This window comes from Python bivittatus, unplaced genomic scaffold (genome assembly GCF_059951505.1).
Source record: "Python bivittatus isolate LINGU-HERP-01145 unplaced genomic scaffold, Pbiv_v1 ctg000340_np1212, whole genome shotgun sequence".
Lineage (NCBI taxonomy): Eukaryota > Metazoa > Chordata > Lepidosauria > Squamata > Pythonidae > Python > Python bivittatus.
In genome coordinates, this window is record NW_028277056.1 from 17,725,943 (window position 1) to 17,752,065 (window position 26,123).

A 26,123-nucleotide genomic window follows, 5' to 3' on the forward strand; every position below is an offset into this window, starting at 1 on the left:
CTAGTGAATGTCAATCTCCTGCTGTTCTGCCAGATTATTTGACTGATAGACAGTCTGGAACCCTATAGGAACATAGAAGCCACAGCAGCCTACACTGACAGCTTCCACAGATTACTTGAGGCCCAAGTACTATACACCCCAGCATGAGAGGAAATTGTAGGTCTGATGACTGCAGCTTATCCATAGCAGATGCCATAAGAGCAATGTTTCCCCAAAAACACACCATGCCCTTTCTGCATCCTATCAGATTTAAATAAGTTAATGGACCTGACAGACACACTGGTATCCACATGAGCAGGGATCGTCCCAGCATTTCATTGCAAAGGAATCCTTACTGTATGCTAAGCACATTTCCCAGCTTGAAGCATTACACATGCTTTGGTGCTTCAGCGCTGGGGCAGCTGCTGTAAAAACATTTCCAGGTCTCAGGATGATGACACATATTTACTACCTGGTTAGCAAGAAGAAAAAAGAAAAAGAATCGTGGCAAATGACAGAATTTAGCTAACCCTGGCTGATTCTGAAAAGGCTAAGCATGGTCAGACCTAGTTAATACCTGGACCGGAGACTGGTGAGATCATATCTGGAATACTGAGCACGATTGTGGATGCCACATGTCCACAAGTATACTGACAGGTTAGAGGATTCAGAGGATGGCAGTGATGATACAAGAACCTGAGGGCATGCCCTATGAGGATGAGGAAGGAACTTGGGATGTTCAGTCTGGAGAAAAGAAGACTGAAGGGAGACATGATAGCCATGTTCAGGTACACAAAGGGAGGCTACAGGAAGATGTCAAGAACTATTTTCCATGGCCACAGAAACTAGGGCCAAAGTAACAGGTTTAAGTTGCAATTGCCTAGATTTCATTTAAATATAAGAAAAAGCTTTATGATGTCAGATCTATATAACAATGGAACAGTCTACTTGTAGAGGTTGTAGGCTCTCCATCTTTGGAGGTTTTTAAGAAGAGGATAGATAGCCATCTCTCACTGATGGTTTAACTGGTTTTCCTGCACACTGCAGAAGGTTAAACAAAATTATCCTTGTGGTCCTTTCCAACTTTACAAGCCTACAGTCCAAAGCTTTCAGAGGATGTAAGTGGTCCTGAGACCTCAAGTTGTATATTCTTGACCTAAAACAACATTTTATTTTTTTTTCTTTAACCCCCCCACCCCCACCCCTTTTAAACACTTTTTAAATATCTGGCTGAAAATCAGCATTTGCAACTTCTACATTCATCTTCAAAGAACGTCTGCTGCTAATTTATCGTCATCACCTTGAGTCAATATGGAAAAGTCCTGATCCCATTCACTATTGAAAATCAGATGCCAAAGGAGACAGAGATGACCTTGTTGTGCCTCTTTGTAATCTTTTTTTGTTCAACCAGAGAACTGCAAGTTGCCACTTCTTTGTTTCATTCCCTCACACGTCCATAGATACAAAGGAAAAGAATGAGGCCTATTAGATGCCTGGCCCTCTTTTTAATTCCCTAAAGGTTCCCAATCAATAGCACTACTTCTGCCACTGCTGAATCAATCCATCTCATGACAGGTTCCCTCCACTGGAGCTATTTCCAATTACTATTTTTGTTCCTATCCATTTTCTTTATTCCCAGAGGTGGCAAAGTCAATAAAGATCAAATTTCTACCTTGCCCATAATGCATCATCAGAGACTGCAGTCAATAATAATAATTTTTTAAAAAAGAAAAAGCAGGGGGAAGAGTAAGATGCTCAATGTGTTGATCTCACACAATCCTTTGCCATCTTTTTTTGCAACTATAAGTAGAGGGAGAGACACACATGAAGCTAATAATATCATTCTGCAGGGAAAACATGACGCTGGAGCCAATGTTTGTGACGAGGGACTCTGTGATGGGGTCTTTCAGAGATGCTCAGACAACTAAGCCACCACTTGCATTTTCAATGCTATTCCTGCTGCATAAGACACAGCCCAAATAATGCAAGCAAAGTGTGAGCATATGTTGGGGGAGGCACTTCAAAGACAAGAACAGAGGGAGCAAGAGGCATTTCTTAAAGGTATGAAAGTTCTGCAAGGCTGCTTGCTCAGAGACGAAATTAAATTTGGTGAGCCACAGAAGAGACAGCAAAGAAATAATTGTTAAAGAGGCTATATAAAGTGAGTCATTGTTTAATGATGTTCACAGTCACTGTAATGTTAGCACAGAGAATAAGCGATACAATGCCCTTAAAAAAAGAATATAAACACCTTGCAAAAGAAATCCTTTAAATGGACCAAATTCTGGGAGACGTTGCAATATCCCATCATCTAGATTATGCTCAAATGCTTCCAAACTCCTGCAACAAGAGTTTGTAAAAAAGCAAGGGAAGACCTCAATACAGTAACGCTGAACTGAATTTTTCAAGTGTTGAAATAGAGCCTGATTCTCACCCCTGCCCCATACACACTTACATGCACGCATACACACTTCTTCCTCCCTGCACAAACACTGAAAGAAAAAATAAGCCAGACTAGGAATAACCATAAAGAGAGTCAATGTGGTGTAGTTATTATGTGGTTGAACTAGGATTGGGGAGGCCCAAATTCAAGTTCACCCTAGCCATGAAAGCTCACTAGATGACTATGGGCCAGTTATTCTCTCTCAGCAAAACCTTTGGTCACCTAATGCGAAGAGAGGACTCTTTGGAAAAGACCTCGATGCTGGGAAAGATTGAAGGCAAAAGGAGAAGAGGACGGCAGAGGATGAGATGGTTAGATAGCATCACTGAAGCAATGAGCATGAAACTGAGCAAACTCAGGGAGGCAGTGAAGGACAGGAAGGCCTGGCGCAATATGGTTCATGGGGTCACGAAGAGTCAGACACAACGACTGAACAACAACAAGAGTTTTTGTAGCATTTGTTTGCCCAACTTTAACCTGAAGAGAAAGACAATTGTTTTAAAAACACACAATTACAGGTTAATACAGAAATAAAAGAAGTCCTTATTTAGCAACTGCCTCATACAGTGACCGTTCACAGTTATGACAGTGATGAAAAAGTCCTTTGTGACCAATTCTCATATTTATGACCTCTGCAGGTCTGTAAAGCAAAGCTGAAGTAAGTTCATAAGCACAGTTGCAGTTTCAGTTAGCAACCACTTCACTTAATGACCAAGTTGCCAGTCCCAATTGTGGTCACTAAATGAGGACTACCTGTAGACATTTCCTCAAGTATAGCAGTATATTTTCCAACCATTTTGAATCAGGAAATATGTGTAAGCTTTAAAATAGCTTTTGCATAGTTTAAAACATACACAAAACCCAGAAAATATACAAAACCTTCCATTTTGTATCATCACCTACTATTGCCTTTAGATTGCTCTCAAAACCAGCTAACTATCCAGAAGTTCTCCAATTCTGTTTCATTATCACATCTTCACAACCATATGTAATTCTGTCATGATGTCATTCCAATTTATATTTTGTCCCAGGTACCAGTGGCAACCAGAGAAAGAATATTTATCACAATGAGGTTAAAATAGAGGATGGAATCATTTTCCAAGACAAATCCCAGATTCTTTGTAATACATAATTTGGCCCTAAGGTATTGGATTCCTATAGCAACCAAATGTTTCAACCATGGTCTGGCATAGGTAGTTTCTACAAAGACATATTCCTGCTCCTGGAAATTGCACTACATATTCATCTTGATCAAGAGAAAAACATAATTTAGCTCATCTTTTCCAGTTAACTTTCTGTTTTGCCAACTCTGGTAAAAGCATGGAGGTCTAGCCTTAAAGTACAAGACTCAATAGGCCACAAAAAGTTCTTGAAGCTGTGAGTTCAATACCCAGTAAGACACCGTGCTTCTGAGAGCCAGCAGAGTGAAATGGAGTGGTTATGGTATTGGATGTGAATTGAGAAGACTCAGTTTCAGGATTCCATTGGACCATCTACCTCACAGATTGATTCTGGGCCAATCACATTCTTTCAATCCAACCTGAAAGAGGGAATTTAGTATACTTGTATTACCTCCTTGAATGCTTCCTTGTGCTCCAAAAGAAAAAGTGGATATAAATGCAATAAATCACATGGTTAGGATTACAACTTCCAAAACACAACAGAAATGATCCAAGGTGGGAAAATCTAACCAAATGGGTTTCACAGCAACATGGTCATCCTAGGGAGTGTTCCACATTTATATATTTTCTAGGTATTATTAGTTTCTGTCTGATTAGGTAATAGTTTCCAATCAGAAGGGTAAAATTATACCTTCCAACAGAATGCAAGGGACAATCCTCCACATGATTTCAATACAGCTTACTATTCTATCCCTTGTCCAAAATTCTATTATGCCAGGCTAATTCCTTCTTCTCTTCTCTACTTATTTAGAATGAGAGTTTAGCTTCCCTACAATGTAAAGCATTTGTTATTGCAAGCTTACTGCCAAGAACTTTCAGCTCCTGGGGCAGAGAACTTAATGGTGTTCATTGCCTCTTGATCTTTCAGGCTGACTGGTATATCAAGAACTTAATCCCTCTAGGGAAAGTAATGCAGGCCTTGGGCACCTTTTATGATTACAAGACCAATGATTCATTTAGGCTTCCAGCATTGTCTAGTTTATTAGATTTCACTAACTGCCCATGCTCAGCTCCAGATAAAAGACTCCCTTAGTTGCCTAACTCACTTTATTTCTACAAGCAAGAAGTATTTAATGCAGTTTAGTCTCTTTTTTGGCTGATGTCTTTTTAAGGCTTTAACAATACTGGAACACATATTGAGTTGTAAATTAACAGAGAGATAGGAAACCTCTCACTTGACCTGATATTTTAAAGGTTTCAGAAAACCTGTATAGGGATAATAACTCCCAGAACTTCCAATCAGTGTGGCCTATGATGCTCGATGTGTCTGACTGGAATACAGTCCCAAAAGCAACAATAAATCTGTTACTCTTTATAATGTCAGAACACTCATTGTTTTTGGCTTATGAGACAGATATTGCTAAACCTCTAGAAACCCATATATTAATAAATCTGTTACTGTATGTCATAACATTCACTTTTGATTTATGAGACTGGTATTGCTAAACCTCTAGAAATAAATTTATTTATTCTGTTATTTTACCATAGCTGGGTTAAAAAATCAAAGTAAACTTATAAAATAATGTTTAAAATTTGAAAGAGTTTGACACAAAAATGGAACAAACTTTTTTGTTCCTACCCCAAGAGCAAGATTAGAATCAATGTAGAAACTGCAGGGAAGCAAATGTTGGTTAAATATTAGATGAACTATAGAATCAGAAAGTTAGGAGGGATTATATAGACCACCCAGCTATCTACTCAGCACAAGAATCCAAATTAAAGCATACCCAGCATCAACCAGCTTCTATTTGAATGGGAGTTCACCAATTCCTTTGATAATTGATTTTATTTATTTAATAACTACTTAATCCCCATAGCAACCTTTGGTGGTGCACATAACAGAACCAGCTACAAAAAGCTACAAAAGAGAAATAATCCAACCACAGCTCTTGAAATATTAATTAACCACATTGGCAGAAACAATTAGTTTCACCATCCAAGAGCTCTTACTATTAGGAAGTTTCCAGCAACTTAAGATCTTTATTCTATATCCTGCCCTCTGGGGTAATAAATAACAGGTCTTGACCTCCTACATGGCACCTTTTCAATGCTATCATATTGCTCCTCAGTTGCCTTTCCTCAAGGCTAAACATATCAAGTTCCACTTAGTCCCTATTCATAAGATTTCATTTCCACATCCCTTATCATTCCAGCCTTTGGAACAACATGCCCCAGTTTTTGTTAATTTTCTTAAAGTGCGGTGCACAGAAATGAATACAATACCTGACATGCTAACATTCAATCCAAACCTGTCTTCTTGTATTCCATTATTCCATATCTTACCCTCTGGAATAATCTGGCCTCCTTCTATGTGACATCCTTTCAGATATCTGAATAGCGCTATCATATTGCACTTCAGACTTCTGTTCTCACGGCTAAATATTTCCAATTCCTTTAATCGTTCCTCATAGAACAAAATTTCTGTCCCCCAATAATCTTCACTGCCTTTCTCTGAATCTGTTCTGCTTTCTCTGAATCCTTCTTAAAACATAATTTCCAGAACAGGACTCAATAATCAAAGTGAAATTATTACTTCCTGTGATGTGGGAACTGCATTTCCTTGATGCAATCTAAAATTACATTTACCTTTTTTGCAACCACATCACTGTATGAGACTGCATCAGTCTGTAAACAAGCATCCTGAGAGTAAGTTGCACGCAAAAAGTTGAGGCATCTCTGGGGAAATGGTAAGTTCAAATGAATTCCTAAGAGAACAAAAGCTGAGGCAACTTCTACATAATACAAATTTAAAATACATCTTTTTACAAATTTTAATGCAAACTTACGTGCAGTTGTTTTCAGTCAAAATAAGAAAACTGTGAATATGTCAGGTTTGGAGAAACCTTCAACAAGTTAAAGTCTGTTAAACAAGGTCAATACAAGCTGTATTCCCAACATAGCTAGAGAAAAGCAACTGAGGAAATTTGGCCTACCAGCACTATGATGGATGACCAATACTACAACATGGCTGTAGTGTTCTCTTTTACTCTGTCTGTGTGTTTGCATGTGTGTGTGTGTGTGTGTGTGTGTGTGTGTAAGAAGCTGGAGCAAAAAGAAAGAAGAGATCCCCAAACAGGAACTTCTACCTTATAATGGACTATAAATTAAGATAAAGAGAAGTCCTTGAAATCTGTTTTTGGAAATATTATGTAGGATTTTCTAGCATTAGAATCAAGCATAAATATACCAGTTTGCTTAAAAAAGGCCTACTCCTAAACTAAAGTCAGCATGTATTGTCGAAGGCTAAAGTCAGCATCTTGGTCACCATTTTAAAAAGGTGAATACTTAATTCATGCACACATCAGGGTATAACGGTTGGTTCCTGACTGATAACATTTTCATTTTTCAACAATGGCAAAGACAAAAGTCACAAAGAATACTATAAAGCTCCAGTCCAGAGGCCTGCCCCATGAAATGAAGGATAGGCAACCTTTTCATGGCGGGGGCAGGGTATTACACTTTTTAAACCTACCTCCAAGGCTCACAGATAAGATGACCTCACAATAAGGGATGAGGCTAAACTATTCTGTCTTTTCAAGAGGTTAGAATGATTCTGGAATGTTTTGTAATCCAAAAGAGGTACACTGAAATGGCACTACTTCTTAATGCCAACATTGTGTCTTGCTGCTGAAACTCAGTTGTGCAATCTTCTGCATCCAGAAGTCTCATGCAGCTCAACCTTAGCTTCAGGAAATTCTTCAGGAAAGGCAGATCCTAAGAACTGTAATTTGGACCAAAAGACATAAAAATCTTGCTAGAACTAACTTCTCACCAGGATCTCTCCTTATTGCTTTGCTTCATGGTTTTCTAAGGGGTTCATATCAATCCCAGGACACAACAGGTAGACAGATCTACCCCACTCAAACATTTGGAGCAGGTATCAAAGATAATTGTCTCCTCCCATAGCAACCAACTCTCTGGGATCAGAATGATAAATCCTTTGCAATATCTCAGACTGGGGGGAAGGACAGTTGATAGTAACAAGAAACAGAGTGCCCTCAGGGTCTGAGCCAACACAACGCAATACTTTCCACATTGCTACTAGTGGTTCCTTCTCTGAAAGGCTTATGCTGAATGGTGGAGATGTTTCTATTCTTATAGGCTTTTGTTTTGGTTAAAGGTTGTTTTTCTTTATGTTCCATATTTCTCTATGCTTACTGCCTCTTAAAATTAAATATATGGTTTATATTGTTCATATGATTTAAAATTATTGTGATCTACTCTCAATGGTGTATAGATGGCATGAGGGCAGGATCTACATTTGAAAATATAAAACAGAAATCAGCATATTACAACTCCTTCAGAAAAAAAAAATATCTTAACATAAATAAATTTCACAAGTATGAAAAGATCAGGGAAAGCATTCATGCATCACAGCTGTTCAACACTGGTACATTGATAGTAGAGTCAAATGGTGCCCATTGTTAATTTTAAAAATCGTGAAGGTACAAAGTGGTCTCTGCAAACCTCAGGCAACTATATTCTTTGTAAGTTAAAATGAGTACTGGAACTGTACACTGTGTTCCACTATATATACACAAGCTCCTTTCCTTTCTCAAGAAATACAAGTAAAAGTGACAGCATAATAAAAAACAAGAAAATACAATAGCAGCTTGAGCTACAGAAATACTTCCAACAAAGTAGAACATTCAGATACATATACAAATCTGGTGATGGGCTAGTTACAGAAATAATAGGCATACGATTTTTTAAAAAATTATGGAATCTTCTATCATGCAGTAATAGCAATACAGAACTTCATAGACACTGTTTTGGGGCTGAGATATTCACAAGGTCTATTTTGCATCCAGAAGAATCACTACCAGTAAACTGCAATGATACGTTGGTTTCTGACTTTTCACTATTTGAAAGACCAACTGTGCCTCCTACTGGCATGTTCATACCACAGCTTCATCTGCAGGCAGAAAACTTTGCAACTGAGATTTGCCACAGCCTTAAAATAGACTCCTGTAACAAAAGGGGGAATGACATCACAGGCTAAATGAAATTACTCCCTCTTTACTGAACTCCTGAGCAGAGGTATTACTGAAATGCAACAATTCCTTGCTAAAGCACCACAGTTCACCTTGGCAGCTGTTAATTTCTGGCAAGCATCAGCAGTCTCATTTCATGCTCCATGTATCGATCTTCCAAAAATAGATAGGAAAAGGGATTTTTTAAAAGCCTTCTGATTAAAAAATGAATGAAAATTAAGATTATTTTTGAATTTAAAAAAATCCTGTTAATTTGCAAAAAGAGTTTACAAAATGGAAGAGGCATTGGTTTAGAACTTTTGGGACTGAAGGGAAGAGCAAAGAAATGAAAATGTTATCCATTAGAAATAAGATATCAGATATCAGAACCTTTAGTCTTTCATTTTAAGAATAAGCAAACAAAGAAGTAGTAGAGAAAGAGATAATGATAAAACAAGTTTAAAACGCCAAATGAAATAAAGGGAAGACAAGAGGAAGACCAATTAAATGTTAATTGGTAAAGTATTGGACCAGGTCTGGAGAGCCTATGGGTCTTTCATTTGGTGCTGAAAAGCTCCCATCAGAAATACCAACAGTGAAGGATGTGAGAAGCTGGAGTGAGCAACATCTGGAGGACCACAGATTCCCCACCCAAGTTATAAGTACTTTTAGAAATCACTCTGAGAACAAAATAGAGATAACAAATACAGGTAACAGTCGGTCAAACACATGCCTTGGATGAAGGGGAGGAGAAATCACATCATGGTTGCTAGGAAACATCTGATACCCATCTTTACTCTAGAAACCAGTGGTTGCCTAGCAACTGACACCTGCTTTTCTCCTACCCCAGGATAGATCTCAGTCAAAAAGCTGCTGCAAACCCACCACAAGAGATTCAGTGACAAGAGTAAATGAGAATGTAGTCAATTAGTTTAATATCAGTATCTTTGGAAAACTGGAAATATTTTCTGCTCCTTTTGCCCAGCACTGGCAGCAGAGAAGCTTGTAATTAACATATGACGTACATTCATTATATACAGTTAGCGTCACCGAGGGTGAAGGCACGCAACAGGATGAATTGTTACAAAAAGCCCCCTATTTTTAAGAACAAATCAGCAACATGACAAACAGTGGTGTAGTAAATGGAGGTGGACAACAGAAATAAATCCAAGGCTAGTGAAAGGCAACATTGCGCTAAGCTAATATGAAGCTGGTCAATTAATCTGTGAATAGCTATTTAACATTTATTCAACACCGAGGGAGGGAGGAAGGGTGGAAAAGAAAAAAGCTAAGTCAAAATGGCATATTTTCAGTTGGATAAGCATAATCCTAAGGGATACCTGTAAACTATGGTAATGCCACTAAACAAGGACTATGCCACATCACCACGAACGCTCCTGTTCAGGATGGAAGCAATGAGCCCAGGATGATGGGGCCAAGAATCTGGCACTATGCACAAGGCAAATGCCACAACATTTCCCTCTCCATCAGTGCCAGGAAGTCACCCATTGTTGAAATATTTCAAAATGCTAAAAAGTTATTTTTCCTTTTTTTTTAAAGAGGGCATTGTGTTTCATTCTGGTTTGGGACAGCCTTCCAAAATGACTTTCTGATTATATCACGTTAAAAGATAATTCAATGAATTTAGTCGGGAATGTCGCATTAATCAGAGTTTGCTCAATACTGAATAACTTTTGCCTTGTGGAAAATGTGCAATGGAGACATGTGAAGTCCAATCCATGGGTTTCCCATGGAAACAGAATGCAATCTTCTAAACCATTTGTAGATTTCTTTGTGCCCAATTCAACAAGACATAAACAAAAGAAGAACACTATTTTTACTTACACTATAGTAAAAATAATTAAAATATATAGCGAGATAAAACTGAAATTCTGGAAGAAAAATATAATATTTTCATGCTCTTTCATGCTTTTTCTTATTGTGCATTAACTAATTCTACAGTTCTGTAGCATTATGGAAAACATTAGAAATAAGGGAGAAACCAATATCTGTATCAAAAAATTAATGGCTTAGAACCTGAATACTTTAGGGAACACATCTCCCAGCCTATATCTGCCCAAATGTTAAGATCTGCACAGGTCCTGCTCAGCATCCTGCAAATGGAAGAAGTGTCGCTTGTGGGATAGAAAATTATGGCACCCCAGTTTTGGAATGCATTACCCTGGGAAGCCAGGCTGGAATCAATGTTATCTGACTTTCAGAATACTTCAAAAAGAACTGGCTCAACACTTGCAAACTTTTATGACTCAAGCATCTGATGATTCCAGAGCCCAAATTCTAGATGCCTTCTTCCAGAAAATTAATGTAGATGATACAAAGGTGGAGCATTGTGATACCTCTTAGACTACCCGGTCCCTTCCAGATTTGCTGGAATTTCAACTTTCAGAATTTCCAGCCAGAATGGTCCAACATGTCTAGAGAGCAACAGGTAAGAAAAGCTACCTATAGAAATGGCTACAACAGAAATCCACTAGCACCAACTTCTGAGACCATTCTTCCATAAAGAATTGGAATCCCCATATTATTCCACCCAAGTCCTGATAACTAATTCAGAACAAATATCATGGTTAAAAGCAGGATTATGAACCTGTTGCCTTCCAAATGTTGCTGAATTATAGTTCCCAGCCTCTCTTATTATCAGATAGGTTGAGCAGGACTGCTGGAAACTGTAATTCAGTAACATCTAGGAGGACACAGATTCCCCACAGTTGATAGTATTGAAAGCAACCAAAAGATACTAGGGTCATATGCTTTCCTCAGGATAAGCCACACATCACCAAGACCAAGTCTGCTTCCATTCCCAAATCAGATCATAAGCCAGATTGGATTGGATCTAATTAGCATTATCTAATTCCACATGGAGTGGTTGTCCATCATTACATTGTCCATCAACTTTCTCAAGAAACTGAACTGGGCAAGAGTTATGAGAAATTATTGGATCTAAACCATGTTTCTTTAATCATGGCCTCAGAGCATCCTCCATGAACCAAGTCAGAATCACATCAACACCCAGCCCAAGCTTGGCAACTCATACACAAAGGGGACACATAAATCAATAAATGGGCTACCTTGTAAAAAGAGATCTTTGGCTATGATGACTGAGGGAATGTGAAAATTGTAATCCAGTACACCTGGAGGACATGAGGCTGAAAAAGGTCTTTATTCAAAAAAGGAAAATCGATTTCCATATTGTGACAATACTGTAATTGGTATGTTGCTTCACTTGCTTCCTTCAGCAAAAGTAGCCACATTTATTTGTATAACATCTTGTAAGGGAATTGGTCTATATTTGAATTTGGTACTAAAATGAACCTCTGTTCTGTGACTGCTCTTTTAGCCCCACACTAGCCTATCTTAATCTGATATTATTAAATTTGTATGCCGCCCATCTCCCCCAACAAATGATATCATCCAAATATGTTGGGATTACAACTTCTAGAACTTCCAGCATGCATGGAAATACTAAGTTATAGTCATAGAATAATAGAATCACCAAGGGATGTGTCCAAGCAAGGTTTTCAGGGGCTTCATAACTCCATGGGCTTCATGTGCTGCAACAGAAAAATATTCCATGCAACTGATCTTGAGTCTCATCTTCAAAGCAGTTTCACAGACTGCTCAGACAGGCTATGTGCTCTGCTCTGAAAACTGTTGAAGAGGCTTATTCTTTTTCATACAGCCTACAAAAGGTTAGCAGGAAGCCTGCAAGAACTCTTAACCGGCATGCCCTACCCCTTTTACAAAGAGGTCCCCCTGAAAATACTTTGGACAAGAGCACCCAAAGCCCTGCTCATCACTGACAGCCCCAATTCCCTGAGGATAATGATCAACCTGAAAGGCCAGATCAGCCATCCTAGGAATAGACTGTGACTTGAAGAGGTTATTTGATTTGACAGGCCAATTAATCTAGAAAGGCTTTCCTACATGGCAAATGGTTTGAAAACCACTAATTTAAAGCTGAAGACTTTTTAAAAAATGCTATTCTCTTTCCACTTCTATTACTTTTCCTGATGGTGCCATAATCACCACCTACGCAAGCCTAGCTATAATATGCTATCTTCCTAAAGACTTCTTCAGAGGTATTGAACTACTCTCAAGTTCTTTGTCTCTGACATGAGGATAAATAGTGCTTTTTACCACTGCGTAATGGAAGGGCTCATTTACCATCATAGAGGGAGGTCAGGTTAAAAACCTGAACTGCATCCAAAGCAGATGGATAACCGATCTGATCTGGCCTAAGGCTGCCTTCTATTCTATTTGTACCTATGGGCCAAAATTAAGGGTTGAATAGCACACAGTTTTATTTAAATTCAGTTAAAACTGTCCATTACATGTGATTTCTTGGATCACTTGATAGACCTCTTCAATTTAAAGTCACTGCTTGGCTGCAGTTTCCTTCATCTTTGAAATATCCAGATTCTCCTCCTCTTGTACTTCAAGTTTTCTTTCCTATACATCAATGTCAACCTACATAGCTGAAGTAGGAAGATAAAAAGCATCCAAAAGTTTCTGACCTGGGATGCACAAAGATGAGTAAAAAACACTTCAACGCCAGAAATATTTTATAAATAACCTATAAAACAGCAGAATAAAATAACTCCTTATTTACAAAGGCTTCTTAGGCATGGCTCCCTACAGGAGTTCTGCTGGCAGCAGAGTTACTTCTATGAAATTCTCTTCTTGCATTAAAAATTCAACAGGTAGAGGCAGGTTGGCTCCTGGGTGAAGAGATGAGAGAGCAAAACCTTCCTTCCTCCTTAGGCAACTTATTTTTAAGAACAGCAGGGCTTTTTCCCCCCAGAAATGAGCTGTCAACAAATATATGAAGTATAAATATACTGCATCAATAGGACACACTGCGTATATGTTTGGGCTGCAACTCGCAGAATTCCCCAATCTGCTATGGGGCCAGGGTGGGGGGCTAGGCTGGCAAAGCTGTATACAGGTAGTCCCCAGTTTAAGAACGAGTTCCATTCCCAAGGTCTGTCCTTAAGTTGAATCTGTATGTAAGCCGGAACAGTATTATTGTATAATACTGTATAAGTAGTATTGTGTATTTAACTTGAACCATTGTGTATTTATAATACAAATACATATAACACAAACCATATAACACCACTGCTTCGCGAGCTGCATTGGGTACCGGTTTGCTTCCAGGTCCAATTCAAGGTGTTGGTTATCACCTTTAAAGCCCTACATGGCATGGGACCAGGTTACCTGAGGGACAGCTTCTCCCCCACAAGTTCATCCCGTCCCACCCAATCACACAGAGAGGGCATGCTCCAGACCCCTTTGGCAAAAGAACTCCAACTAGCAGGGTCCAGAAGACGGGTCTTCTCTGCTGTAGCCCCCGCCCTTTGGAATATCTTGCCCCTGGAGGTGAGATTGGCCCCCTCACTCCTGGCCTTTCAGAGGGATCTGAAGACCTGGCTCTGCCATCTGGCCTGGGGTGAGGAGGGGGATCATCAAGTGTGGGGTTGGCTAGTCCCTTAGTGGTCTGGCGTTGCTGCCTTGAACCATCAGCCTCCTGGATTTTTTCCCTTTTATTTTTGTGAGTGTGAATTGTTATAGGTTTTAATTGTATATTTATTTATTGTTTTAACGTGTTGTGAGCTGCCCAGAGTCCCCCATTGGGGGGAGATGGGCAGGGGACAAATTAAATAAATAAATAAATCTCAAATTTTGCTACAATAGGCTCCATACTTAACTATGGGTCATCCTTAAACCAGCTGTTCTTAACCCAGGGATTGCACTTTGATGTCCTGAAAGCAACTCCAGGAACTGCAATCTGGGTCTGCTCTCTCATTCCAAGCCATCTAAGGCAACCATGTGCTTGCAAGAAGGTTCAGGAAAAGTGCAAAAATAATCATATTTGAAATAACACTAAACTTGAAAATGTTCCCTTCTTTTCCCATCCGGTACAGGAAAGGATTGGGCACATTCATTTCTTGCTGTAAATAAATGTGTGGTTTCTCATTGCATTCACATTGGGAAGTCTGTTATGGAAGACTGAGGATTTACTGAAAGAAACCAAGATCAGAAATTGCTACTTGATTGTTGAAATTAGCTGAAAAAACAAGTGAATGGCTTTCAGTCTTCTCCAGAACTTGGTGGTGCCTCAATATGCATGCATGCACATATCATATCATATCATATCATATCATATATTAATAATGCACACCATTATAAGCCTGCAAGAAGGAAGTCACTGACTTCAGAAGGCCTTACTCCCATATACACATGTTGGTATCCAATTCCTACTTTAAAGCCCCATTGACCTTAGTAAAATTTACACTGCAGTCTCACTGAATAGCTCAAGGAGCCATGGCTAAATAAGAGATGTGGAACCAGCGTTTATCTCCACAGCAGCTTTCCCAAACCTGCTCCTTCCATATGTGCTGGGGCTACAACTCACAGATGATAACAGGTTGGGGAAGACCATTCCTGAGTTATTATAAGACACTGTACCCACAATATGAGGTAGGCTATTTCTCTACTTGTCACATTCACTCCAGAAAAATCCAGCCTATAAGAAAATCTTTAGTTATCCTGACTTTTCAACAAAAATGTCTACCCACTGGAAGTACAAGCTCTGCAAAAAGCAAGCAACGGTACAAATAACATGCATTCAACTTCTTGAGGAAATGCAATTCATCAGCTCTCTAAAAGACTGAAAAAAAATGTTTGTTACCTCAGCTCCTAAACTTAGAGATATTATCTCATCTTCGAAGGCAGAATGGGTATCAATATGAGGAGGGATTCCTATAACAACAAATAAAAACAGACACGTAAAGATTAAGTGAAATCTATCAACCTTTATACACCATTAGTCTTACTTTGGTATACTAGTATAATTTATAAGAATATACTGCTATTCTCTACAGTCCTCCAACAACATTTATTTGGGGAACAAAGATGTATGAAAGGATGGGGAATGAATCTTATAAAGCAGGTATGAATTTTTCACCAGAAACAGAGCCTTATTGTGATTATATGCTTATATATTTAGTGTCCAGTAATGCACAACATACAATCTTCCTTCCTTCCTTCCTTCCTTCCTTCCTTCCTTCCTTCCTTCCTTCCTTCCTTCCATCCATCCATCCATCCATCCATCCATCCATGGGATCAGGAGCTCAGCAGTAAAGAATGTGCTGGTACGTAAAAGATACCAAGTTTGACATCTATGGCTAGTCCAAAAGCACTGGACTGTAATTCCCCCAATTCTATGCCACTGCCCAGGCTGGCTGATCTGAACTGACAGAAGGTAGCATTCCTATAATCTTATTAACACAGGACATTTCTTTTTATGTTATAGTCATAGGAATTTACCCTTTATACCTAAGAGGCAGCCAATTCTCCTAAGTCTTATCACATCTCCACACCCAAACAGTTTTTTCCCCCTCAAACTGGATTTACAGTGCTTGAAAATCTGAGCCCACAGAATCAGGTGAGGATGCTGTAGAACACAGGTACATACCTTGTCCAGGTTCATACTGATTTATAGTCAGTTGATCAGGTTTCTCGTTGATGTATCCCATCTTCAGACATTTTGCAAGAATTGTGTTACAGAAATCTGGGAGACCTGCCATTTCAAACCAAAGAGAAATCTTCATATCTTTTTGTCCCCTCAGAAATTTTTCATAACAGAGACTATATACAATAAAGTATATAGTCTTTGAGTTGAACAACAGAATGGATTCAGGATTCAGACACTATTTACAGCTTTCTATAACATTTAAACTGCCATGACTTCCTTCAAAATATCTTGGGAATTGTAGTTTGACGAGGTGTGGATTATTTTAATAAAAGCAGTCAAATTGGATTAGGCCAAACACCACTCTACATCAGGATTTTGTTTCCATAGTGGCCAGACAGATTGTCCAAGAAAGCCACAAACAAGGCAGAACTGTTCAACACCCTCTCACTGTTGTCCCCCATATCCTCCATGAATTTGTCTGATCCCTTGAAATTATGCACTATGTGATAATTCTGTTTCTCTTCCGTATTGGGCTCAGGAAACATCCTACTTAGGCTGTCCTCTAATACCCACTTTCCTGAGAGTAGGTCCCACTGAGATTGACCTCTCTGTAATCAGGCTTAGGCATGTCCTCGTTAACCTAAATGGGAACTGGGGACTCAACCCCATTTATCATATAGATTAAAGGAAGTTTCACTGGTTTCAATGGGACTGTAAAGGAATGCAGCCACATTTGTATCAGTACAATGGAATTACTACTAATTGGTATGAAGGCCATTTCACAAAAATTGGAAGACAGATAAGGAACATTCTGATTAGATACCCACCCCCAGGTAATGGTTGGTCTCGATCCACATTGTTGTTATCATACCGAAATTCATATCCAAAATGTTTTACCTTCCTATGTTTTAAAGACTTCTGAGCTGTGAAACAGAAAGAAACAAGGAATTAAAAATAGAATTGTGAATATAATATTGGTTTTGAGTCTGTGTAACCCTGTAGTTGCAAATCAGTGCTCAGTTCAAATCCTGCTACTGCCATAAGCTCATAATGTAGTCTCAGGAAGGCCATGCTTTCCTGCTTCCACCATCTGCAATGAAACGGAACTGATGCTCTGAACACTTGAAAGCGCTACAACCAAACATTACTATTATAGTAATAAGTCCACAGGTGGAATTGCATTCTGACTGCACTGTCCTTGGAGGTGAATGTTCCCCTTGCTCTCACCCTTAAGGGTAACTCATGGTCCTTCAGATGTTGCTCGCAGCTTCCCTCTCTATTGGGTAGGTGAACTGGGATCATTGGGATTTCTCCAGCAAAAAGTCTTCTTTTGTCCCCAAAAGCAACCTGAGATGAAAACATAGACCATGTTTCTCCTTACCCTATCCTGACCTGCATTATGGTTTCGGATATAAAGAGACAACCTGCCTTCTTGGTCATTAGCAATCCTTGAAAGAACTTTGGGACTTGTCTGCTTACTACAGCAGGTTGCAATACCTAGCAGACTTCAGGTGATCTGAAAAAGCTGACCTGAGAGTACTTGGATGGGAGACAGCAAGGAAATCCCAGGACTGTAATCTGTAATCATAAATTGAAAAAACATCCCCAAAGCCAATGGCAAGCCCTTTTCATATTGTTGCCAAGAAAGCTATATGCATGTGCTAATGTAATTAAAAGGAGTTCAGCTCAATTCAAGGGAGACTTAGCTTTTTAAACAGCATAATGATCTGTCTGTCATAAAGATGCATAAATAGCATCTTACAAGCATTTGAAAGGATAAATTTGGGCACATGGACATACGTGAAAGATTCACTCACGCTTCTGTTGCCCTGGGTAAAATAGCTTTGTTCAAGTCATGAAGTACGTCAGCGATGTTTGCAAATTGCTTTACTAGCAGATGGAAGATGCACAAACGAATTTCACATCTGCCAATCACAATGAGTGTATTTATTTCGCAATATTTATAGCCCACCTCAATTCAAACAGCCTTTTCAGTGAACTCTTTCTTATACATGCGTATTTATTATCAAAACTCCTACTAGTGGTGGTAGTAATAATATTTTATTTCTTTGTTACACTCCTGCCCTTCCTTTATTTCAAAGCAGCATACTTGGCTCTGTCCACCCTCCCCTCATCTTCAATATAATCCTGACCACTTTTCCCAGTGCTTCTAATCAGCCCCAATTAGCACAGCCTGAGCCAAGGTGGATATTGCTTGGCACTGCTACCTGGCTCTTAGCTCCAAAGCAGCTAAAACAGCAACTTCCACAACAGCCGGAGGTGGCAGGGGGCTTTTTGACCCTAAAAAAAGCTAAACCTACCACTGGCCAAGTAGCAACCATACTGGCAAGAGGAGGTGATCTCAGTGTTCAGCTTTGCTACCAAAAAGGTACAGGGGAAGAGTAGCAGAAGAGGCTTATTTTAGTGCAGCATTTTATTTCCTACAGCAGCCAAGCACGTGCCTCTGGAGACCTCGCAAGCAAGAGACAGAGGTGTACACCTCTTCTGCTACTCTTCCCCTGTACCTGGTATTTAGGAGATAGGCTACCCCTAACCAAATGTACCACTGAGTCTACAAGACTTCCAGCCCCCAACAGACCCGTCCTCCAAAAATAGATCCAATCCCCTTTGAGAATCATTCATATCATTGGCCATCTTCACGCCTTGTGGTAATGGATCCATACGTTAATTATGTATTATGTGATGAAGTACCTCCTTTTGTCTGTTCTAAATTTACTTCCAATCAGTTTCATTGGACAGTCCTAATGTTTAGAGAGGGAGAGAAGCCCCATATCTATTTTCTCTATGCTATGCATGATTTTATACTGCTCCATCATATCCTCCTTCAGTCACCTGGTTTCCAAGTTTAAATGTCCCAATTATTCTAAGCTTTTCTTGCACTGAAGATGTTCAAATCCACTGACTATTTTGTTTGCCTTCTTCTGCATGTTTTCCAGCACCGTAGTATCAATTCTCAAATGTTGTTACTGTAGAGATTGCTCTAGATTCAGATGAACCATCAATTTGTAAAATGGCATTACAAGGTTGGCATTTTAATTTCCAAATAATCCCTGGCACAGAATTTCCCTTTTTCAGAGCTACTATACCCTGAATTGACTACTTCATTGAGCAATCCACTACAATCCCAAGGTCATAGCTTAGTGCTGAATATGAACCCAGCCTGTGATTCACCTCATCATTCCTGGCGCAACACATTTTTCAAACATTTTTCTCACAAGTGAACCGACTTCTGACATACAGAGGCATTTAAAATATCTGTTTACCATGCTGAATAAACAGTCCTACAAAAAGTAATCTTGCAGAGTTGAGCAAAACAACAGGGCACTTTAAGAGAGAGGTTCCAAAAAGCCCCTCTTCCAGTTGAAATTAGTTAAATTTGTACAATACACTAATACAAGCTAAAATGGGATTGAGTAGCTTGTACTTTGGAATGTCAGAATCCAGCTGTTGTCTCAGCATGTTGTGTGAGCCAAGCCATCACATTAAGCCATATTATGGTTTATTTCTTTGGGTGCTGGATGTTTTGTAACATAGCGACATTTATTTATTTACTAGATTTATAAGGCCACCCAACTCAAATAATGTGACTCTGGGTGGTATACAATAACCAAAAAAATAAAATAAAATAAAATAAAATAAAATAAAATAAAATAAAATAAAATAAAATAAAATAAAATAAAATAAAATAAACCAACCCCTCCATATAAACATTAAAACAAATGCAAAATATAAATATGAAGTACAGAATATAAAATGGTGGCCAAGCATCATCATAAATGTTTTGTTAAATGTATTGTTAGTCTGGTTTTAGGGTTTAGCCTCTATGGTAACTCAATCATATTATCCACCCAGCCTGGCTTACTTACTGTTAGAATAACATACCATGGGGAACGACCTCATCCTCTGTCCAATTAATGCTTTCAAGGAGCTCCTTTTCTTCATCAGCTGAAACCAACTCCTCAATTACTCTCAAACCAGGGGGCAAGACTGGAGGGGTCATATCCTCCCAAGGAACTAGGAGTATAAGAAATAAGAAAAGCTTTCATGAAAATGACATCTCTACATTCCTCTAACTCAGGTGCTCAGACTCACCATTTTCAAACTAACGGGTTCTGTGCTTGTTTTTTGTTTGTTTTTTCAAATGCTCTCTTGGAAGACACCACCACTAAAATGATAAAGTAAATCTGCTTCAGATATAGTGCTAAGCCAGCTTTCCCCACTTGGTTCCCTCCAGATGTATTGGAACAGAAACTCCCAAAATTCTCAGTAAGGTATCAATGCATCTGGAGAGCAAAATGTTGGGGAGAGTAAGATAGCAGAGGTTGGTATTACAAATGAAGTCTGGACACCTTCTCCTATACCACAGTTGTAAGGTGTTTAGAAGCTTCCATTTCTGTTAATCATACCTTTTGCAACTGTCCAAACTCAGACAGACTATGATTATTCTTAACTCTGCTTAGTAGAAACAACCTAACTTCAATCCATAATTCATGACACTGGCATATTATGATGAACCATACCTAAGAATAAGCATAGTTAAGAGTTGGGCAGCATGTTTTCTTGTTCAGCTAAACCAGACGTGGGACATTCCAATTTCATCCTTAAACATACCACACTGAAAAGGGGGAGGGAATGCTAAATTGTGCTTTAACATGATACCTTAGCACAACCATACACTATATTAAGATAAAACCTATAGAAAATGATCTTCCCACTTAATTTTGTCTATCAAAGACTTAGCTGAACAGAAAGATTTTGAAAAACATCTTCTGAAAAAAATATGTGTGAATTAAGTAGTAATATCCAAAACAATCTTTGACAGAGACACTAAAGATATCCAGTAAACAAGACTGGTTTCCAGTGCTGTGCTACACAAAATATTGTCTGTTTAGGACCAGAGAATGTCATTGCTTTTCTGATCATTCTTTCAAATCAAAGATCATCACTTGTGGCATTTGAATCAGATGAGAAGTCAACAGCAATCAATTGTCTCTTTCCATTACACGTAAAATTTGTTGATAGTCTGTGGCTGACAGATAACAAATACAGCAATACAGGGAGAAAGGAAAGAATTTGTCCTTAAAACTATAACAATAACTAAGTCCAAGGTGAGTTTAGACTTTTATTCAAACAGCAGTCTTGGTAAAAAGAATTTATGATGCAGCATACAATAAAATGTTCACATTCAAACATTCTTCAGAAATGCTCTGTCTGCAGTCGTACGTGTCAGACCATGTGACCTATCATTTCCTGCCAGTGGCCATGCTAACTGGGGGTTATAGGTACCACAGTCCAACACACCTGCAGGACAAAAGTCAAAAAAGGTGGCCAATGTTAACCTTTATTATCTCATTCCTGATTGTGAAGAAGATGCATGATCTGCTTAGCAGAAAATCTCATTGATAAAATGGTACTTAGAATGGTTCATTTTGGTTCCATCATGCCAATTTTTAAAAGTTGATCAATGCCTCCCTGAGCTTTGAGGTATGAACTGAGTTCTCTAACAGTAGGTTGAGAAAAACAGGGTAGAAGAGCAGGATTCTTCAATAATACCTTTTTCTACAAAGTTGAAGTACAGAACAACCTTTTGGCTGGAGTTCTCTAATATTAGTTCCTTTCCATTGAGGACGTCATAGGCCTGCTTGGAGTCAGCTGTCCTTCCATATTGCACAAATGAATAGGGTTTATTTGGGGGCATCAAGAGGGTTTCTACCAACCCACATTCTTCTACCACAGAGTGCAGTTGGTATCTACTAACACCGTTACCCAGACCTCCATTGGCAATAACCAGACTCTAATGATGGAGAGAATAAAAGAGACACAGGTATCACTAATTAGCACTGGTTTGTTCATCTGGAAATAGTATCCATAAACACAACAATTTAAAAAAATAATAAAGAGATCATTATCCCAGAACTTCTGTTTGATCAATTCTAAAGATCTATATAAAATCTTTGGATTTGAAATAGTCTTTGTCCTACAATTAATATTCATGCACTCATTGAAATGTGTGCACATCTACTTAGGTATCATTTAAGTCACCGGTCTTCTTCACACATAACATTCTCACAATATGGCTTCTTTGTTTCTGGCTTTTAGATCTGCATCCCACCTTTCTTCAAGAGCTTAAGGCAGCATTCATAGCTTTCCCTCCCACAATTTTTCCCACAATAACAACCCTAGGACGTAGGTTGGAGAATCACCCCATATCAGCTAGTCAGCCAATGAGCTTCCATGACTGAGGCCAATCTAACTGGGCCTTTCTGGTCCTAGCAGAACATCACAACCACTATATCACGGTGGTTTTTGCACAGTGATTACTGAAATATGCAATTTCATATAGTCTGACTTAGCGTTGTGTGCAAGCAAGACCACCATCACTTGTTCAATTAAAAATCATGGCTTAGCATATGCATGAATTGAACCATCAGCTGGATCACATATCACAGTAAGCCATAGTTTGTTGGATAAGTCACAATAGGCTAGGTGGATGGACTTGATTACAGTGGCGATAGATACTGAAAGACCTTAAAATTCAGACTGGGAAAACATAATTCTGGAGATGTACCTATATAGTTGATAAGAGTTGACACCAAGATAATGGCACATAAGTAGTCAATAAATCATCTCTTAAAACCATGCTCCAGACTTGGTTCATGCACCATACTAAGAAAAAATGTGGTTTGTTGAGTTTTGCCGTAGCACGCTGTACAAATCCAGCCAACTCTGCTTTAATCATATTCTATGCATAATCATAAACTATGCTTAATATAGTATGTGAATCCAACCAAAGAATGCAGTACAGTTTCTAATCACCTTAGTAGGGTATGATACACACTCAATACCCTCATGTCTTAGTAAGGTGTATCTGGCCTTCATCTGCTTTTGCCGCAACTTCTTCTCTGCTTTGCTTAGTTTCTGGCTCTGTGGACTGATGTCATCTAGTTCCATACTGAAAAGGACAACTAGGAACTTATCAGAAGAAAGTGCCAAATTTGGGATTCCTTTGAGAAAAATAAAACAAAATTTGAAAAAGCACACCAAAAAACCCCCCATATTCCAAATCATTTTTTTGTTGTTGTTGAAAACTCAGTGAGTGCTCCATACTACAGGTTATTTCCATATACTGTAATACCTCTTTTGATTTACAAACAGCTAACTATTTTGGGTTCAAAATAGCTCAAAGGCCATCTTTTTCCACCTGAACTACAATTTGTAGTCATCAAAATATGCATGTGGGGGCCCAACCCAAGATATAGACTATGACCAAGACACCTAAAGAATTCTGTAAGGTTGAACAGACCAAGGATCTAGCTGGAAAAATGATGCAGTTCTGACCTTGGCTGATCTTGAAAGGTTAAGTAGGGTCTTATATGGTTAGCATTAGGATGGGAGACCCCTGGAAATCCTACAATTGTATGCTAGGCTGGGAAATCAAAAAGTCATCCCAGAAGGTAATGGCAAACTATTCCTGTATTGTTGCCAAGAAAAAAGGGTGGATTTGCCCATGAAGTGACCAGGAATCAAAGTTGATTCAGATATTTTTTACAAGATTCACCACTGCTTAAGTTACATATATATAAAAATAATGGTATACTCTGTAGGATTGTTATAAGGATTAATGTGCACGTATATGTACCACAAATGATTATCATTACTGTTACTATTATTATTAAGGAATTTTACACTTTAGGATTTAGTTGAACCTGAATGTATTCTACAGCAACAAACACTTTTACCTGCTTTGGGAGCCCTTCAGGGCTGAAGCACCAAAGTATGTAAAACATACAAAAAGATATGCTTATAAATAAAACTTACTTAAAAGAAACTAAAATAATAGATTTGAACAGCTTTTTTGCAGATGGTGATAAGAATGGCAGTTCCTTGCTTTCTCCCTGACAAATTATGAAAGCTTGATAAATCATTCAAAGAATCAAATCTATTTAATTTGTACAAAGTGTTCAGGATGCAGAATCCAATTTTTCTTGGGGAAGAATTTAGGTTAACTCCTTACATGACATTTCTGTTATAAAACTGGTATTTTATAATAAAGTAGGTTGCTTGCCTGTGAGAAACACTCACTGAACATATAATAATTTGATACTAAACAAATGCATATACGGTTAGGCTGCACAATATTAAAAAAAAAAAACTGCTTGTTTTTCTTCAAAGCATTTTAAAAGACTGTCCTGTGTACCAGCAGATGGTGCAATATCACTATTTATCATTCCTCTCCTAACAATTTTCAATTTCGTTTCAGTACTTTTTAGCTTCTAAAGGTGTTATTTAAACATAAATACACACAGCTCTTTTACTTTGCTTTTAACAACAGCTCAAGCTTTGCTTGTTGTATTTACCTTTACTATTATTTAATGAGTAAGACAAGTGTGGTACAATAAATGGGTAAGGCTCATTGGAAAAACACATCTAGCATCTCAATCCCTATAGTTACATATATCCTACACTCAGTCCCCGGCGTGTTCTTTCAGTTGTAGCAAGTCTGGAAAAGACTACCAGCATAGGACAATGAAGAGACAATTGACAGCTGGAGAGAACAAACAACTTAATTCAGTATAAATACAGCCCTTTATTAAATATCATCACATTTTTAAAAAAAACTATGATTCAAATGTGGTTAGAGCAAATACTGATTATACAATTTTGACAGACCCCTTCTCAGGCAGGGATAAAAAATACAGAAAGCATCAGTTTGCATTCTTTTGCATCCGCATTGAGAGTAAGTCTTATATGTGTGTCAGCACACATACACCAAACACAAGCCTTTAAGTTTATAGTACAACTGCTCTGGATACATTTTAATAATACATTTTAATCAGGGAATCCCACTTTAATTTGCAGGATTTTTTTTTCCTGGAGAAAAGACCAAGCACTTAGCTTCCTATATCATGTCATTAACATCATTTACAAGGAGGGAAAGGAATGGAGACCTCTGCTGTGTTCACTGGATCTTCAGGAAAATATGATTAGGGTCAAGCTAGAGTCACTGGGAGTAGGGCAGCATATAAATGTAATAAATTATTATTGGCAGTAGTAGTAATATTCAAAACATCCTGCTGAAATAACTGGCAACCAAGAGCTTTTCCGTCTCTCTTCTTCAAACATCACATCATCATACATTTGATTTAGACACCACCTGACTCCACAACTACTCTGGGCAGATTTCAGTAAAACAGACAAAACAAAGCACGATCATGAGATAAAGAAAAACAAGTAAAAGTTTTTAAAAATCAAGATGGTGAATCCAGCCAACAACACAGAAAACATACAGAAACACATCTCACAAGGGGCTCCAGCCACCCCATGGGGTGTGTTTGTGTGTTTCCTCAACACGTGATTCGAAGTTGTGTTGCAAGAATTCTATCCCTGCTAATAATGACTCTGCTGAATTCTTGTGCCTGACCGTGGTGAAATAAAATTGTGTCCTCGTTCGTTAAGGGTATCCAGTCCAGTCCTGGGTCAGGAGGGCTGGGGGGAAAGAGAGAGAGAGATTTCCCTCCCACCAACTAAATAAAAATGCTTAGTGTAACAATTGTAACAGGCAGACTAGTAATAGAGTCCCTTTGTCTTCTGAGACCTGGGGTCTTTTAGATCTAATCCAACCACTCCAGATTAGGTGACCTAAGAAATCTGGACAGATATCTGAAGGAATTGCTTCGGTCATCAAAACATTTCTATTTCCAGTAACCGAAATGCAACATGTATTGCACAAAAGCTCAGATACAAATACAGGCTTTAAGTCAGAGATAGAAATCTCCCTAAACTAAACTAAATGCTACCCCCCTTCCCCTGCAAAAATAACTTTTCTCAGCTATTTTATATTCAAGGAGGAGCATAGCGGATCAGTACCCTCTTACCTATCAGGAGGCAGCCATGCTGGAAGAGAGCAGAACTGCAATTCCCATGAACCTTATTGCCTACAGTTCCCATCATGCTTATGAACGCTCAGATATTTAACCCCTTAATAGCAGTGTCCTAAAGCTTTATACAGTACTCATTTCGTACCCGGA

The 26,123-nt window shown here is 38.6% G+C and overlaps 1 protein-coding gene across 2 annotated transcripts in view; it reads right to left on the bottom strand.

The window, feature by feature from the left end:
• Positions 1-26,010, bottom strand: part of ALKBH8 (alkB homolog 8, tRNA methyltransferase) — a 51,644-nt gene extending 25,634 nt beyond the window's left edge. Inside the window, exons 1-7 of one of the 2 annotated variants that reach the window (XM_088140636.1) lie at positions 25,971-26,010; positions 22,912-23,099; positions 21,649-21,889; positions 19,978-20,109; positions 16,902-16,997; positions 16,075-16,179; positions 15,289-15,359 (exon numbers count right to left, since the gene is read on the bottom strand). In XM_088140636.1, coding sequence (XP_087996762.1) covers positions 15,289-15,359; positions 16,075-16,179; positions 16,902-16,997; positions 19,978-20,109; positions 21,649-21,889; positions 22,912-23,046 — 780 coding nt within the window. In that variant the 5' untranslated portion in view covers positions 23,047-23,099; positions 25,971-26,010. The remainder of the gene's footprint in view (positions 1-15,288; positions 15,360-16,074; positions 16,180-16,901; positions 16,998-19,977; positions 20,110-21,648; positions 21,890-22,911; positions 23,100-25,970) is intronic. The other variant, XM_088140637.1, reaches the window with a different exon arrangement.
• Positions 26,011-26,123: the final 113 nt, after the last annotated feature.